Below are 15,155 nucleotides of genomic sequence, written 5' to 3'. Positions count from 1 at the left end.
GCATGTCAGAACAGAGTCTGAAAAGCAATGTAGTTATTCTTAAGAGTTCTAGCATTTTTGTGCTTTTGCTTACAGGACTGGATATGAAAGGACTAGCCTTCTTACTGTTTGGCAATTTTACAACTAGAATTCCCCCTTCACTAGAGAAACGAAGATGGTGATGTACGTACATGAAAGTACTAAATACATACTCTCAGACATTTATTTTTCAATAGCTTTTTAAGCTTCATTAATATTTCAGTTGGAGTCCTGTCAAAGATTACATCCAAAACACAGCAGAAAGGAAAGAAGTGGCAGAAGATATAAACCTCTACTGGTATATAAAACTAGAATAGCCCTAGCATGATTAGTGAAAATTTAACTTTTCCCCTCAACATTTTTTGCCCATGACGTCAGTCCTCTGTTTTACAGAGTACTGTGCAAGACTGAAAAAGTGTTCTATATAGGTTACTGCAAAGCACAAAGCAGCTACATCATTTTTATTATTGGAGGCCAGAAGCCATTTAGAGCTGAGTAAATACCAGGAAAAGCAGGTGACCAGTAAAGCATAATTTACTGCATCTCAGGCAAATACATAGTTCAAGCTCTATTTTCAGACAGAAGCAGGAAAGAGTGCAAAGAGCAACTTCTTCACAGCTAAAAAGCAGCTGTTTTCTAATTTGCCATTTTCTATTTTTAATGGAAGCTCCTGAATTCTCATGTTGGTTTAAATTACATTCTCTTCAACCTTGCTGGCTATGAAATCCAGAGCTGACAGAATGTGTCAGCTTCAGTGTGAGCCTGCTCTAAATCAATAGCAGGGCTGATGCTCTTTTTAGACAGCTGGTAGCTAGATCAGGCTACAGCGTAGCTACCGCAACCTGGAGCTCAAAGCACGACAACTGCTACTACTTGAGTTGGATTCTAGGAAGGCACAGAGTTTAAAAACTAACTTATATAAAACTACAAAAGAGGCAGTCTCAAACTGACCTGCAGTGTAAACAAATTCTTAGCAATGGGTTGAATTGAGCAGGAATACTTGTTTCTTTTAAGCTCACAGCTGGGTTTAAATTGGGTCTACCTTTTCTGACTTGATTATATTGATAGCATACAGCCAAAGGCTCTGGTTGTAAGGGGGAAAAAGTTCCTGGAAAAAAACCCAAAAGCACAACAAGGGGTTCTTCAATACTGACTGAAAAGTTAAAAAATATCAAAATCAAAGCTGCTGCTCCCATTTTGTTTTTGAAGGAGCTCTTTTATTCTGCAAGACACACCCCATCAGAAAATAATCTCAAGCATAGCAAGAATGGTAATAGTGCTAAGTCTCACCTTTTTCATTCTCTTTGTATTTGCATGTGCCAGCTGGAATTTCAGCCTGAAACATAGAGCCCACCATGATTTCCTATTTTGAAATAACAGAAACAAGAAGTTAAGCAACGACAGCCATGATTTTTTTTGTTAAGAGGCACTATATGGAAATGGATTTTTGACTATTTGGGGAGGTCTTTAACACTTCTTACTATCAAAACTCTTTATATTTATGCGGAAAAAAACAAAAGAGGATTTAGGTGACCTGCAGAGCTCAGAATGACTAGGTAACAGATCAACTCATTATTCATTAAATATAGACTTTGTTAACAGCTCTTAGTATTTACCTTTTTCCAGTCTTCTGAGGGAATATAATCTTCATCTTCTTCAGATTCCTCTTCTATTTCACTATCTACAAGAAATTGTTCCAACATTTACACAACATGAGCTGTGATGGGGCATGTGCATGCCAACATCAGCCTCCAGCAAACAGGCTGAGTGAGGGGGCCTGGGATGTCAGAGTCAGCTCCTGGGAGCACCACAGCAAGTGTGATGGGGGGGCACAAGCCCAGCCCCTCATCCCACCAGCCTCCAGCCACATGGCAGCCCTGCTCTGCCTCCCTCACACAAGTGCAAGTGGCAGTTTTAGTGCCAATACTAAATATTTCAGTATTGACATCTCTAAAAAATAACCCATCCAATGTTCATATTTAGAATGGATTAAGATACACAGCAGGCTCTGAAAAGTTAAGGCACAAATGAATACATCCATCAATTTTACTACTACCTAATTAAAATTTCCTTTCCCTCACCCTGCTTTGAAGCAGTTGAGATGATCCACATCCAAACTTACTACGAAGAGTTACTTTCTGAAAGTGTATTTATGTGGATGTTCAGCATGTGGGTTTCAACACTGTTTTCAATGAGGTCCTAGCTTCGTTACCACTGTTCTTTTTCCCTTACAGCAGCTGTCACTGAATTTAAGGTAGACTACAGCACAAGGTGCGAGAAATCTGCAAGTGTGCTTCTCTCAGTCTTACTGGGATTTAGTAGGCTTGGATGTACTGCTCAGAGATGCATAGCAGCATTTAAAATAGATTATTTCAGTTAAGGACCGAAAAAAATTTTAAGCTCTTTATGATACTGGCTACTTGCCTTTCACAATGCACTGAAAGCAAGTGCAATATCTGGTTTATGTATGGCATGTGATAATAGCAGCACTAAAATTATTTGTACATCAGATTACATTCTATACACAGCTGAACACTGTAAAAAACCCAAACCCTAATGCAATCCACTTGCATTATGCTAATGCTACATTTAAAAAACCAAGGGTACATTTATTTAAGATATTTGCAATCCTCTGTACAGCCACATGCTGAGGTTCCTCAGCATTTTTGGATTAAAATAAATTACAGATCAGACAACTGCATTTCTACAACATAATGCCTAGTAAGTGTCAAGTATAAGGCATCGTGAGGAACCTTTGCTTTAACTTTTGTTTGTGAAAACACAGAACAGTAGGAATTCAAACGCCGTCACATCTGCTGTCCAAATGGCCCTGCTGATAGTTCAATTCTGCAAGGTTCAGATCCCATTAAGTCAGATCACCACAGAAATAAGAGTTGTCTAAAGGGATAGCTACGTAACACTAGCTCAACAGTCTCAAATGGATGCAAAATCAGTTTTTAAACAAAATAAGAGAGAAAATAATCAGTCTACAATGCTGGCAACAGTATCAAATGTGGAATTAATCATTATCTCACCCTTTGTTATTTCAGATTTAACAATCTATTGGCCTTTTTTAGATTTCATTGATTTTGTTTTCTGTATCGGCGATCCTGAAGAAATCTGCGGTTCCGTTTACAGTAAATTTCAGTTTTTACTTTTTCCTTCACTGAACTCTCACTCTCTTTGAATGAGTACATAACCCGGTGTGACTAGGCCCTGTCATGATAATCATGCACTGTGCAGCAATTACCTACCTGGAACAGTGCACTTCCTATTTGCAAATATTTTTACCTATGTCTTTAGCATGAACTGGCAGCTGAAACTACGCTGGTAAGGTAATACCATACTAAACAGTCATTTACTGCACTGGACTCCATGTACAAGAACATTTTTGTGAAGGGTGCATCTATACAAACCAGTTTGCAGGATCATAAACTGGCCTGTTACAACACTCAGAGTAGTGTCACAAATGGACTTACACTGTCTGAGCCCCTGTTTTTTTAAAACTGTAGAAATTTCATTTTTTTTCCACAAATTTAATCCTTTCTTTTAAGAGAGAATATCTCTTGTCCTTATACAGAGTCCCTGATCTGCAGAGAAGATTTAGCATTATGCTAAGAACAGGACCTTTTTTTGCTTATTATTTTGAGCATAATGATTATCAAGGGCAGTGTTAGGAAAGAGAACAAACGTTTATAGGCATCAACATGCATATTTCAGAAACAGAAGACTGTTAACTAGAGCTGTTCTTAACCAAAGGTCAATCATATTGAGATTACCATGCTCAGTACTAAACTGTACATACTTGTATCAAAATATTTACATCGACGAGGGCGAATTATCTCCTGCGGATCTTGAGAAGCAACAGATGGTGCTGGGTCATCATTAGATGACTGTGTTTCATCCTCCTGACCTGACGAATCTTTTATCGTCTCCTCCTTAAATATAAAAAAGCAAAGACGAGATCAGCTATCCTTTGTTTGTGACATACACTATTTTGGTAATATTTTTTCCAAAATTGTCAATTTATCAAATCCAAATATCTGACTTGAAGTGACTGTATAGATTGTGGCCTGTCCAGACTGAGCCGCAACAAATGTGTAAACACCTTGTATTATTTATTCACCAGGATTTTAAGCAGATCAATTTAATACTCAGACTCTAACACACAAATCAGAAATATGAGCCACAATTAAGTATCATGTCTACTTTTTTAGATCAGTCAAGCAAATCCTTACAGTTTTAATTTAATATAACTTTAAATTTTACTTTGGCTTTTAAAACCCTTCCTTATGAATTTTCAACAAAATACCGAGAAATTACTTCCTGGCTATACTTTTCTCAATCAAATGAAAATGGTACCTTCATAAAAATTAATGTCAGTAGTATGGTTCAACCCCACAGGAATAGCATATCAGTAGACTCGAGTATATACATTGAGTCACTGAAACATCAAAAATTAGAGTAAGTTTTTTTATTAGAAGATAAACCACAATACGTGAAGTATTACAATTAAGGGAAATTAAAATCATAAAGGTTAGAGAAATATATTAGTTTCAATGCATGTTGACAATACCTTTTATGTGTTTTATGACATGGTTGTGAGCACTCATACTTGCTAGTTCTAACAGAAGCATTAGGCACAGGACATGTTTACGTGTACCTTTACCGGCAACCAGAGTATTATCACATGTGCAGCTTAAAGCAGATTAAAAACAGAAAATAGCTAAATGCAGTACAGCTAAATAAGCTGTAGAAAGATGAGCACTTGTGGAGAAAGCTTGAATGATTTATAAAATTATTCCACCCCCACAGATGTATTTTACTGCCTCTCTGCAAAGAGCATGCAAGCATTTCAGAGCTCTCATTCCTGTACCCCGAGGCAAACAATCCTAACAGGTTAGCCAGCTCGCTCAGTGCCCGGTCCTTCCCCACTGCCTTTGTTCCAACCCTAGCAAAACTGGGGTAGAATAGGCGAACACACACTTCCAGTTGAGCCACAGTGCCAAGTCTGCAATTAGGCTAAACCACTGGCTGTGTTTACTGTGCCAGATTGGGAACTGTTGCTGCTGACAGGCAGGAACGCACTTGCTTCTGCAGCACGCTACAAAGGGTCACTGCCCCACAGAGGAACAAACAGGACTCCTCTCACTGCTAACAGCAGACAGACAGTGAGATTTTATCCATTTAAGAGAAAAGACAGGCAGTATCTTAAATCAGCTAGCAAAAGAACTGGAGAACTACGGAGGAGGTCATGAGAACACAGAAGATGGAAGTTGTGTCAGGAAGTAATTAAAAAGCAAGGACACAAGAAGAAAGTGAGACTTCAGAAACACCACCTTGCACAACAAAATAAACCACTTCTGTGTCTTGTTTCAATTTTGCATACTCCATGTTATGTAAGTTTCTCCCCCTCCATTTCTTGAACCTTTTCTGATATAATATAACTATGTATCTTTCTTCTTTTCAAACTATTCAACCCACACAAACAGCAGTCTTTTACAGCATCTGTCAAGAGAGTCCGTAAATCCTAGCTACTTCGTTTTCTGATTCAGATATATCATTCCTCATCTTTGTGTCGCATTCCAGAGATTCTAAAATGGGTAAGATATCAAAAAACCAAAATGTATTCTTTTTAAAGCCAGATTAGGTAATGCAACTTCCCATTAATGCCTAAGCTTTTTTGTTACATGCAAAGGGTTTCATATTTTAATGGAATTCAGGATGCAATTCTAAATGGCACCAGTAATGGAGAAGTTACAGCTGTGCCCATGACAGGACAGGATTGTTACAAATATATATGACACAGGCAGAAAAGACTCTTCTAAAATCAGAAGACTTATTTTAAGAGCACACAGAATGGGATTTTAAAGACAGTAAGTTCAAAAATATGCATTTTGCAAAGATACTTGAAGCATTAGATTCTGTTAGCAATCTAAGTACAACGAGGGCTTGCCAGGCTGAAAAAATACAATTTAAAATGCTAAAGCTAGAAAACTTCCAGCAATCTCCAATACTCAAGAGACACATTTAATTTAATTTGCCTCAGCACCAGTTTGGAAGGATACAGATGAAATTAAGAGCAATGAAGAGAAAGACAGACAGGTCATTAAGAATAAACATTACAGTTCAGTACACAAAGCATCTGAAATCAGCTATATTATAAATTATTTCTGCCACAACATGGCACCTTGAGTGGTCGCCTAGTACAGAAAGGCTGTATGAAAATCAGTTTCAAATTAGTGTAAACACTTACTTTGTTTTCACCACTACAGCCACTGTTGTCATCATTATCAACATCATCATCATCTTCTCCCTCCTCTTCTTCCTCTTCATCATCTTCATCATCATCATCTTCTTGGAGTGGAATAGTACCATCGTAGCCATAAAGGCTAAGTAGCTCCTGGATTGGCATATCACTTTCCTGATAAACATCCAAACAAAATTTGAGATTTTAACAAAAATATTTCTCATCCCACATCTGCTCTACAGCTTGAAGACGAGCACTTTAAACATAACACAGCAAAGAAAGACAGATGATGATCACGTATACTAAGAATGGCCACTCCAAAATGAATGGAGAATCAAAATTCAAAGTTTTGGCTCCTAAGAAAAATGTGGGGGGTTTCTGCAGATAAAATTTTTATTTCCCAATCCTTTATAAATTTACACCAGATCTCATGTGCCAACAATCTCTCAAAGCGGCCATAAAGCTCACTGAAAGACCACCAAAGGGCAGTATGGCCCAGCCCTCCCTTGGTACCTGTCTACTACTGTTTTACCAAAACACAAGCAGGGCAGCAGGGTGGGTTGTCTGGCTACATCATACCCCTTCAGCACACAGAGCAAACACACTCCCTATTGGTACTCCCTTTACTGCCCAAAAACTACCTGAAAAAATTGTAGTATTTTGTACATACCTGTGGAAAACACAGATAAAATGTGCATCAGCAGCAACTGCTTCACACAGGCAGCTAGGATACTGACAGGTTTTGCAGGCAGGAACTAGGCCTAGCGCAAGGCAGCAATTTCTGCAATGCCTTCAAGAATTCAGTGGAATAAAGGCCAGAATTTGCAGCACCTGGCTTGAACATGGAATTAAATCTTCATTTGGAGAGCTGTGCTACAGGCACAATTCCACACAGTTCTACAACCCTGGCTTTGAATACAAAATTACACCAAAAATTCACCTCCCCACTCTCTGTACCTCTCCTTTCTGGACAAAACAAAAAATGAGGGGTTGGATGGGGGCGAGGGATCACCTTATATTCAGGATCACCTGATATCCAGGTAAAGATAGTAGTAATGCTTACAGATTCATATACATTTTAAGGTAATTGTCTACAAAACCACCCACAGTTTGAAGTAAATCTGCTAAAACATGTACACATTTACAAATCTTTATATTTAGAATGCTCATCCACTCTGAACGGACACTTCAAATGATACAGTCAGTTCTCAAATTCAGTGATTCCCAAACTGTTATCAATTGCACTCACTTTATTAATAAAAATTAATTGCCAGGTCTGCAAATTACTTACTTAATTACTTCTAATACTTCAGTATCCAGTCTTCTGGGGCACTATATGGCATCACTAATAAGATTTTTCAGAGCAGAAACTTTCAGAGAGCATTTTAAAATTCTCTCTCTCACAAGGTCAAATCCTTTATTATTTAGAGGTGTCTGCTTGCTCTAAATATTTCTTCTTAGTATGTACATCTCAGCTGATAATCAGATTTTTTTTTTGTTATCAGATGACCTTAGACCTCCTCCAATCAACTTCTAAGGTCCTTCAATGATCAACACATCTCTAGCTTCTGCAAACATACTAATAATACCAATTATAAAAGGCAAGTGTAGTTCTGCTGTGTAAAAATAAGAGTAACATGAGGGTTACCAGTACCCGCTGTATGTGTTATTTTGTTTTATTTTACTTCAAAGAACTAAGCCATTCTACCACTTACTGGTCTACTCAATGGTTAAGCTATATACACTAAGTTATACACACAACAAATGTAGACCATGTTGACCCAAACGTTCTCACCTTCCCTCTTGACTTCTTGGTCCCTATCACATTTTATGGAAAGAACTCTTAGAAGTGGGGAATTAGTATTTTACTGACACAGACAATATGACAGGACTGCGATCTTAATTAAAACCTGACAGTGCAGCTATCAGAAAAACTCTATTCATAATTCTCCAAACAAATGTTCTCCAGTACATTTTGGAAAGTAATATACTTTCATTAAGCAGCCCTCATCGCTCTCTTATTTGTAGATATGGACTGAAAATTAAAAACTTTTACTGCAATTCATAGGTACGTGTGAACTATGTGGCAGGCATATTACTTACTCTGTTACCTAGGAAAGTGGTATTGTATCTACAACATTTTTCTTAGGTAGAGCCTCTTAACTTCAAATAGTCCACTACAATTCAAAAAGCTCCAAGGGTCAGTAACTCTCCAAGATAATACCAATCGTGATTTCTGTATTGCTTCAAGATGTTGCAAGAACAGAAAAGGTTAAAAAAAGTAAGAAGGATTATCAAAGCCATAGGAACTTCTTATGTGGAAGACGCTTAATAATAAGAAATGGATTATAACTCGTGCATCTGGACTAGAGGTGAGAGGAGTGATATAACAGAGAACTGTACCATAAGCAGCACAGAAAAGATGAGTATAAATGACTGTACACTTTTCTAATCAAAGTGCTCAGGGGCAACCACTGAAACGAACACAGAATGGGTCTGAAAGACCAAACATGTTTCTCACACTAAATGAACTGTCAACATCGCCACGTGCCTTGCGGACACCAAGTTTACAGAGGTTAAAAATCAAATGGACAAATCCACAAGAGGAGGAAAAGTAAGACTGACAGGAACTACAGACAAAGAGACAACAGCTTTTCACATGTGCCTGAACTGCACCCTGCTAAAGGCTGGAAGAGTATCTGGGAGAAACACTGTGTTCTTCCATTTAAAGACAAGAGAAAGCTGGTGCATAACCCTAAGAAAACCCAAGAGGCCTCTCTGAAAAGGGAGACCCCAAAAGGAGAAACCTTTGATTATACGGAACAACAAATGGAAAAAGGGAGGAAGTCAAAGGCTTAAAAATCTGTACATCACCCAGGGAGGCATCACACACAACGCCCTGGCAATGCTCACCACTTCCTAGAGGCACCCAGAAAGCCAGCACACCCCACCCAGCAGCACTCTGCCCAGAGACTGGGCAGCACAAAGGTAAAGAACCTCACACTCATCAAATGTCACACTCCCTCCAGCTGATGCTTTGTACAGTCAGCCTAGCTAAGAGCAGGAGGAAGCTGAGTTTCTGCAACTTGCTGGGTCCTGGTCATTTATTATTTCCAAGAGAGTGTGAATGCGGTTTCCTACTACCAAAATTAAGTTTCCTGCACTTTGTAAAACTGTGGCATCAGCATATGCCCAGGACGCTGAGAGATGTGCCTGATCACACACACACCTTCCTGAGCACTGCCTCTCAGGCTGCTGAAGAACAAATGCTAGTTAGTCAGGACTTTGGTCACATCTGGTAGATACTCCTACATACGAGAACAGTATTACTGAATATGTGTCTGGAAATGATCAAAGACAGTCTGCTGTACAACCTCACAGATAGCGTTCCTGCCCAAAAAACCCTTTTGTCTTTCAAGAAACAACACTGAGAACCACCAAATCCAATACTTCTGGTTCTCTTCAGGTAGTGCTCTGCTTTCAGGGAACTGTATTTTTTCCTATACTAGAGCAGCACAGAGGGTGACCTCAAGTCTCTAGATGCAGACAGGCTACTGCCGTTTAGACAAAAATGTACACATGTACTTGCACAGACAAATGCAGGATGCTGCTCAACCTCAAGTACTAATGCATTACAGATCCACCAGAGTTTTAACCAACGAGTTACAAAAGATCCTTTCTCTCAGAGGAAGATGTAATTTTTATCACAGTCAGGAGTGAAAACATTATGGTTCAAAAATGATTTTGCAAAATCTGACTGCCACCTTGTCTCTGAAGGACCTAAACTAGTAAATCAGTCACATTCACAGTCTGGAGGAAAACCGAAATAATACGTGTAAATGCTGGGGGAAAGAAACAGACAGAATAGCACAGTTTTGAGATTTAGATTGCCTATCATCCACGACTACAAAAAAACCCAGATAAAACTAAGTGTTCACATGCAGCCTGCTGTCCCACAACTAGAAGCAAACTCAGGTCTGTAGCAAGATCCTGCTGGCACAGAAGGATCTGAAACTCAGTTGCACCATTACTCATCGTCCTGATCACAAAGGAGCTGACACATGGAGAAATTATAAACTTGCAGCCTGAAAACCACGATATGAGAGAATAAACTGATGGCTGAAATACAGTTATAAATGAAGCACTGTAATGTGGTGATAGAATTACACAACCAGATGTTGACTCTTCACAAAATATGAGGGGAAAAAAACATATTTTCAACTTAAAACCCACATGACATAAATGTGGAGCTCCATTTCTCATTTAATCTAGATGAAACATATTTAGATCCAAAATCTACTTATTTATCTTTATGTCTACCATTTAATATCAAACCTGAAATTACCAGAAAGAAATTATCGTTTACACCTGAAAAGTTGATTAAATGCACTAAATTAATTTAAAGTCATATTGGCATAATCACTTATTCTAAATAGGATTTGTACATCAAATATGCATCTGAGAATCATTAATGACCTGTTCTGGAAGCCTTTTCAGCCAATGAGGCTACAAACAGTATCTAAATTACTTTGCATTTATAATGACCCTAGTTTGTAATTTTAAAATATTATTCCTGCCTGAAAAGTAATGTAAGACAATACGTAAGTGACAGCATAACCTCAAACTGCCAAATAAATCTTATATGCAATTATTTCAGATGATACATGTTTTAAGATTTATCACTATTAACAATTGTGAGTTCTAGTCCCCAGCTCTGCTGACAGCTCTTTGCTATGAGCCAGTCAGTTCATCTGCATCTCCAATTCCTCTACCTTAACAATGAAGATACCCCTATATGCTCCGCTGAAGTATTATACAAATGTTTGTGTCAAAAGGCAAAAAATTTTAAAATTATGAGATTTTTTTTAAAAATCAAAATCGATACGCACTAATAAAGTGCAAGTGTGTTAGAAAATCATAACACTGGAATATACAAGTTTAGTCAGAGTGTACTTTAACTTGTATTAGTTCTAAAATGCAAATCTTATACCAGCACATATATGCAAAAAGAAACTAAACAAGCACAGCGTTATACATTATTAAGTATTTATGTACCAGTTTCCTTTCCCCAACTTTTGAGAACTGCAAATTTAGTTCAGCTGCTCTCCCCCATCTCTATTATTTACCTATTAGTGGGTTGTGTTTTTTTTTAATTCCAAATATAGGGGGAAAAAATCTGCATATGTTTTGTGTGAGACTGTGGGCTGTGGTTATGTTTTATGACTACTTAAGGCTACCTACCCTGTTAAGATCCTCTATTTCAGAACTGAAGTTTGTTTCTCTTTCCATCATTTCCTCCTCTTCTAATGTCCGTTCATCATCAAAGTCATGCACCAGCATATCAGCTGATGGATCAAATTCATGGTCATCAGATGTTGCTGAACCTCCTGATAGAAAACATTTTAAAGAATGTTTTTAGTTAGATCATGGCCTCACAAAGTTTAAATTTTTATTTTGGTGACATTTTAATACTCAACTTACACTCAGAAATTAAAATATCTTAAAAAACCCTCTATCATTTATCTTAGGGAAAGCCAATCTCATTATTCAGAGGACAGTGAAAGCTGCCCTTTGGGTAGTAAGAGGTCATGGAAAAAAGAACCAGGAGACACTGTTTAACCAGCCAGTTCTCAAAGTACTATGTATCTGGACATCAAGCCCCTAGTTAAATGTCTGTAAAATGTTCAGCTTATGATTATTTAAAACTTAAGTCTTCAAAAGTCTGTCTGAATCAAGAGCTCTACTGGGAGCAGAAATACTCGTAAAATACAAACTCAAGACTCCTGTCTCCTTTATACTTTGGAAGCTTTCTTGTCTACAGCTACAAAGACAGTCTAATGACTTTTCCAAAATTTACACTTGAAGTAAGCTTCACAGTTACACACATTTCATTTATGATACAGAATCCTTAGTTATTTTTCCCCATGCCTTTTTTTCCACAGTTCTTTGTAGAGAAGTCTGGTTATATTTTGTGACAATGAAAAATAAATGAATGGATGAATGGTTTGGCAGATGCAGCACTTTTATGTAGTACAGCAATACCCGATTTCTAATTTTAACCCTGCTAACATTTTTCCTCTTGTCTCTGTGGACAATTCAAGTTTCATTTTCCAAAGCTTGAGGAGGATACCCACACTAAGGGTGCAAGAGGGAGGAGTTGACTGTAAGGGTTAACTATATGTTGTAGTTTGAAGTGTTAAAGCAATTGATTGCTTTTCTGAAAGAAATAAGACCTCAAGAGACAACGGCAGTCCAGCTGAAGTAAGTACTGGAAAGCTTTTCCACTAGTAGGATGCCAAAAACCTTGGAAATAAATAACGCTAAGTACGGTGGTACCAAAGTGAACAAAAAACCTCTGGATATTCATGATTCACACTTAGGCTGACTACTAGACAGCCAGTAGCTCTGGGATAGTGGCATATCAGAAAATAACCAGCTTTAAAAACAGAAATCATGAAACTCCTCATTTTTAGTAATCCAATGAGGTAAAAAAATATTGCTTCTCTTGCTGCTTTTGTTCTTAATTCTATTACGCATAAAACCATAAAGCAATGGTACATCTACGAATTGAGAGCACACAGTGCCTGAACTTTTGACTCTGTATTTAACTCTAACACCAACAGGTAGCCATGCCTAGAGGGATGGCAACCATATTGCTGGGGGTACTAGCCTCTTCCATCCCCCAGCACTTGCTCACATTGTGCCCCTTACGACATCAGCATTCCTGAACATGGTTTTGTGCAGCTTTTGCAAAGTCAAGAATCTTATTTCCCCACTTAGAAACTTGGTGCTGGTGCAGACTGGAAGAAAGTAGTGACTACTTAAACCAGTACTGCCACCAACCTATTCATCAAATTATATCCTTAGTTTACTAACTGGAAGAGACCAGCAAAAATAGTTTTTGGAAGATGCCCACTTCCCTCACAAGTTTAAGAAATATTAAAAATATTTACCTGGGCTTGAAGACTCAACAGAAGGCTAAAAAAGAAAACACAGGAAATTATTTTTTCTATGTTGAACGTGAACAAACTCAACTCAATAATCCATTTGATACAAAGCAGTCACTGCAAATAATATATTTACAAACATAGAACAACATGCTGAAGCAATTTAAGGTAAATAGTATTAATTGTCTCCTTTATGTATCAATATTGTTGCACTATTTCAGCAAGAACAATTGGAAGAACTGCCCATTTTGTGATGCAATAATTGAGCCAATGAAGGTATAAAATAAAACAAAACAATTAATTCTTAAAATAGTATTAAAATTCCACAATCAGCTTAGTATGGCATAAATTAGTGCTATTGCCAGACGGGGCAAAGCTACTTTCTCTCCATCTCTATCTGCTCATTTCCAGTTCTTCCTTTATGCTGATAAAAACCCCAAAACTAACAGTAGTGATAGGTTAGGTCTAACAGATCCAGCCCTGACCTGACGCCATGTACTGAACCCCCTTTTCCACAACCAAGGTATATGCCAGATAACATTGACACTGGAGCACAGTTTAAGGGAATTCACTCTTCCTATTTGAAACTGCATGCTATGCAATACACAAATTCCCAGTTCTATTTAAATTAAGGTAGACACCTTTAGTAATCACAAATCACCATGAGAATTCCCCAAAGAACAAAAGGAAAAAGCAATTTAATTTTAACCTCTAACCCAGCTGTGAGGAACATAAAAAACCAACAAAAATTATTTTGCAAGCCAAACTTTCTTCCCAAGTACATTTATATCAAAAATTAATATGATCAGACTACAAACAAATACATTTTTTGAAATACGGGGGCCGGGGGTGGGGAGGGAGAAGAGACTTCCACAACAATCTTTATGTAACAGATTTGGCCTACCAGATTGGTAACCTTACATTTATAAACAGAACAAACAAACGTCATCATTCATAAAATTCTGCTTTCCCTTGCTTTTAACTTCACCAATCTTTAACCTCCTGGGATGAAATCTGCAAATCAGAATGCAAACCTCATTTGTTTTGAAAATTCAAGCAAATGTTTCAATTATTTTCAGGTACACACCTAATCAAATTGGGTTTTCTTCAAAGTTAGTAAGTTTGTAAGTTAGTACGACTGACTTTTTAATTCAGAGAGCTGCAGTACCCTTTTCCCTGCCACCTTCTGCAAAGTTTGCTAGCATGGATATTGATATATTACATCATATGTAATGCTGTCTACAGAAAAAACTGTCTGCATTTGGCCAAGAAATAATTTGGAAAACTTCCGATTTCCACATTCACGATAGATACTTGTGTGTATCCACAATACTGTACTTAGATTGTACTCCTACTAGAACCGAAAAATCTGTATACCCAGAACTGTATGCAAAATTAAAACAAGATACTATATTAGGAACTGGTAAATTTAAACTCAAGTAAAAACTTGTACTATTATTCCAAGATTTTCTAAAGCATTTTCCTTCTCCTTAACTTCATCTCATAAGGCGAAGCAGTAACTTGCACAAGCCACTTCCACTCAAACACCTGGCCTAGCTATGTAGTGAAGCAAAAATTAAAATTTAAAATACTCCATGTAATTATAAAGTTATTTTATATTAGCAGCTTTTCAAAGTGAGAGGAAATACACCTTTTTAGGAATCAATGACCAGAAGTCACTTACACGTCTGCCCACATTTTGCAACAGTCTACAACGTACAAATGAAAACTCAAAATATATTTGCCTGTGTGAAGCAGAAAGCAGTATGTAGAAGTAAAAACACATCTTGAATATTTACCTGAAGAGTGGATAGAAGATACAATAGACAAGAAGCCTTTCTGTCCTAACATTGTACAGCCTAAAGAAACTATAGAATATATATACTGTCTTCAGGTGGAGACACTACAGACTACAGTCTATTTTTCCATACTTATAACAT

General features: G+C 37.5%; 1 protein-coding gene across 9 annotated transcripts in view; it reads right to left on the bottom strand.

Moving 5' to 3' along the window:
• The window catches only part of MIER1 (MIER1 transcriptional regulator), a 43,458-nt gene that overhangs the window by 11,548 nt on the left and 16,755 nt on the right, over nucleotides 1–15,155 (bottom strand). For 8 of the 9 annotated variants that reach the window (XM_005438244.4, XM_027804013.2, XM_055725170.1 and 5 more), the window contains 6 exons: nucleotides 13,222–13,246; nucleotides 11,510–11,655; nucleotides 6,275–6,442; nucleotides 3,824–3,956; nucleotides 1,635–1,699; nucleotides 1,309–1,381 (listed from right to left, as the gene is read on the bottom strand). In XM_005438244.4, coding sequence (XP_005438301.1) covers nucleotides 1,309–1,381; nucleotides 1,635–1,699; nucleotides 3,824–3,956; nucleotides 6,275–6,442; nucleotides 11,510–11,608 — 538 coding nt within the window. In that variant the 5' untranslated portion in view covers nucleotides 11,609–11,655; nucleotides 13,222–13,246. Of the gene's footprint in view, nucleotides 1–1,308; nucleotides 1,382–1,634; nucleotides 1,700–3,823; nucleotides 3,957–6,274; nucleotides 6,443–11,509; nucleotides 11,656–13,221; nucleotides 13,247–15,155 lie in introns of those variants that run through there. The other variant, XM_027804014.2, reaches the window with a different exon arrangement.

The sequence above is a fragment of the Falco cherrug genome, chromosome 12 (assembly GCF_023634085.1).
Source record: "Falco cherrug isolate bFalChe1 chromosome 12, bFalChe1.pri, whole genome shotgun sequence".
Classification (NCBI taxonomy): domain Eukaryota; kingdom Metazoa; phylum Chordata; class Aves; order Falconiformes; family Falconidae; genus Falco; species Falco cherrug.
Note: the sequence above shows the minus strand (reverse complement) of the source record. Positions and strands in the feature narration are given on the sequence as shown.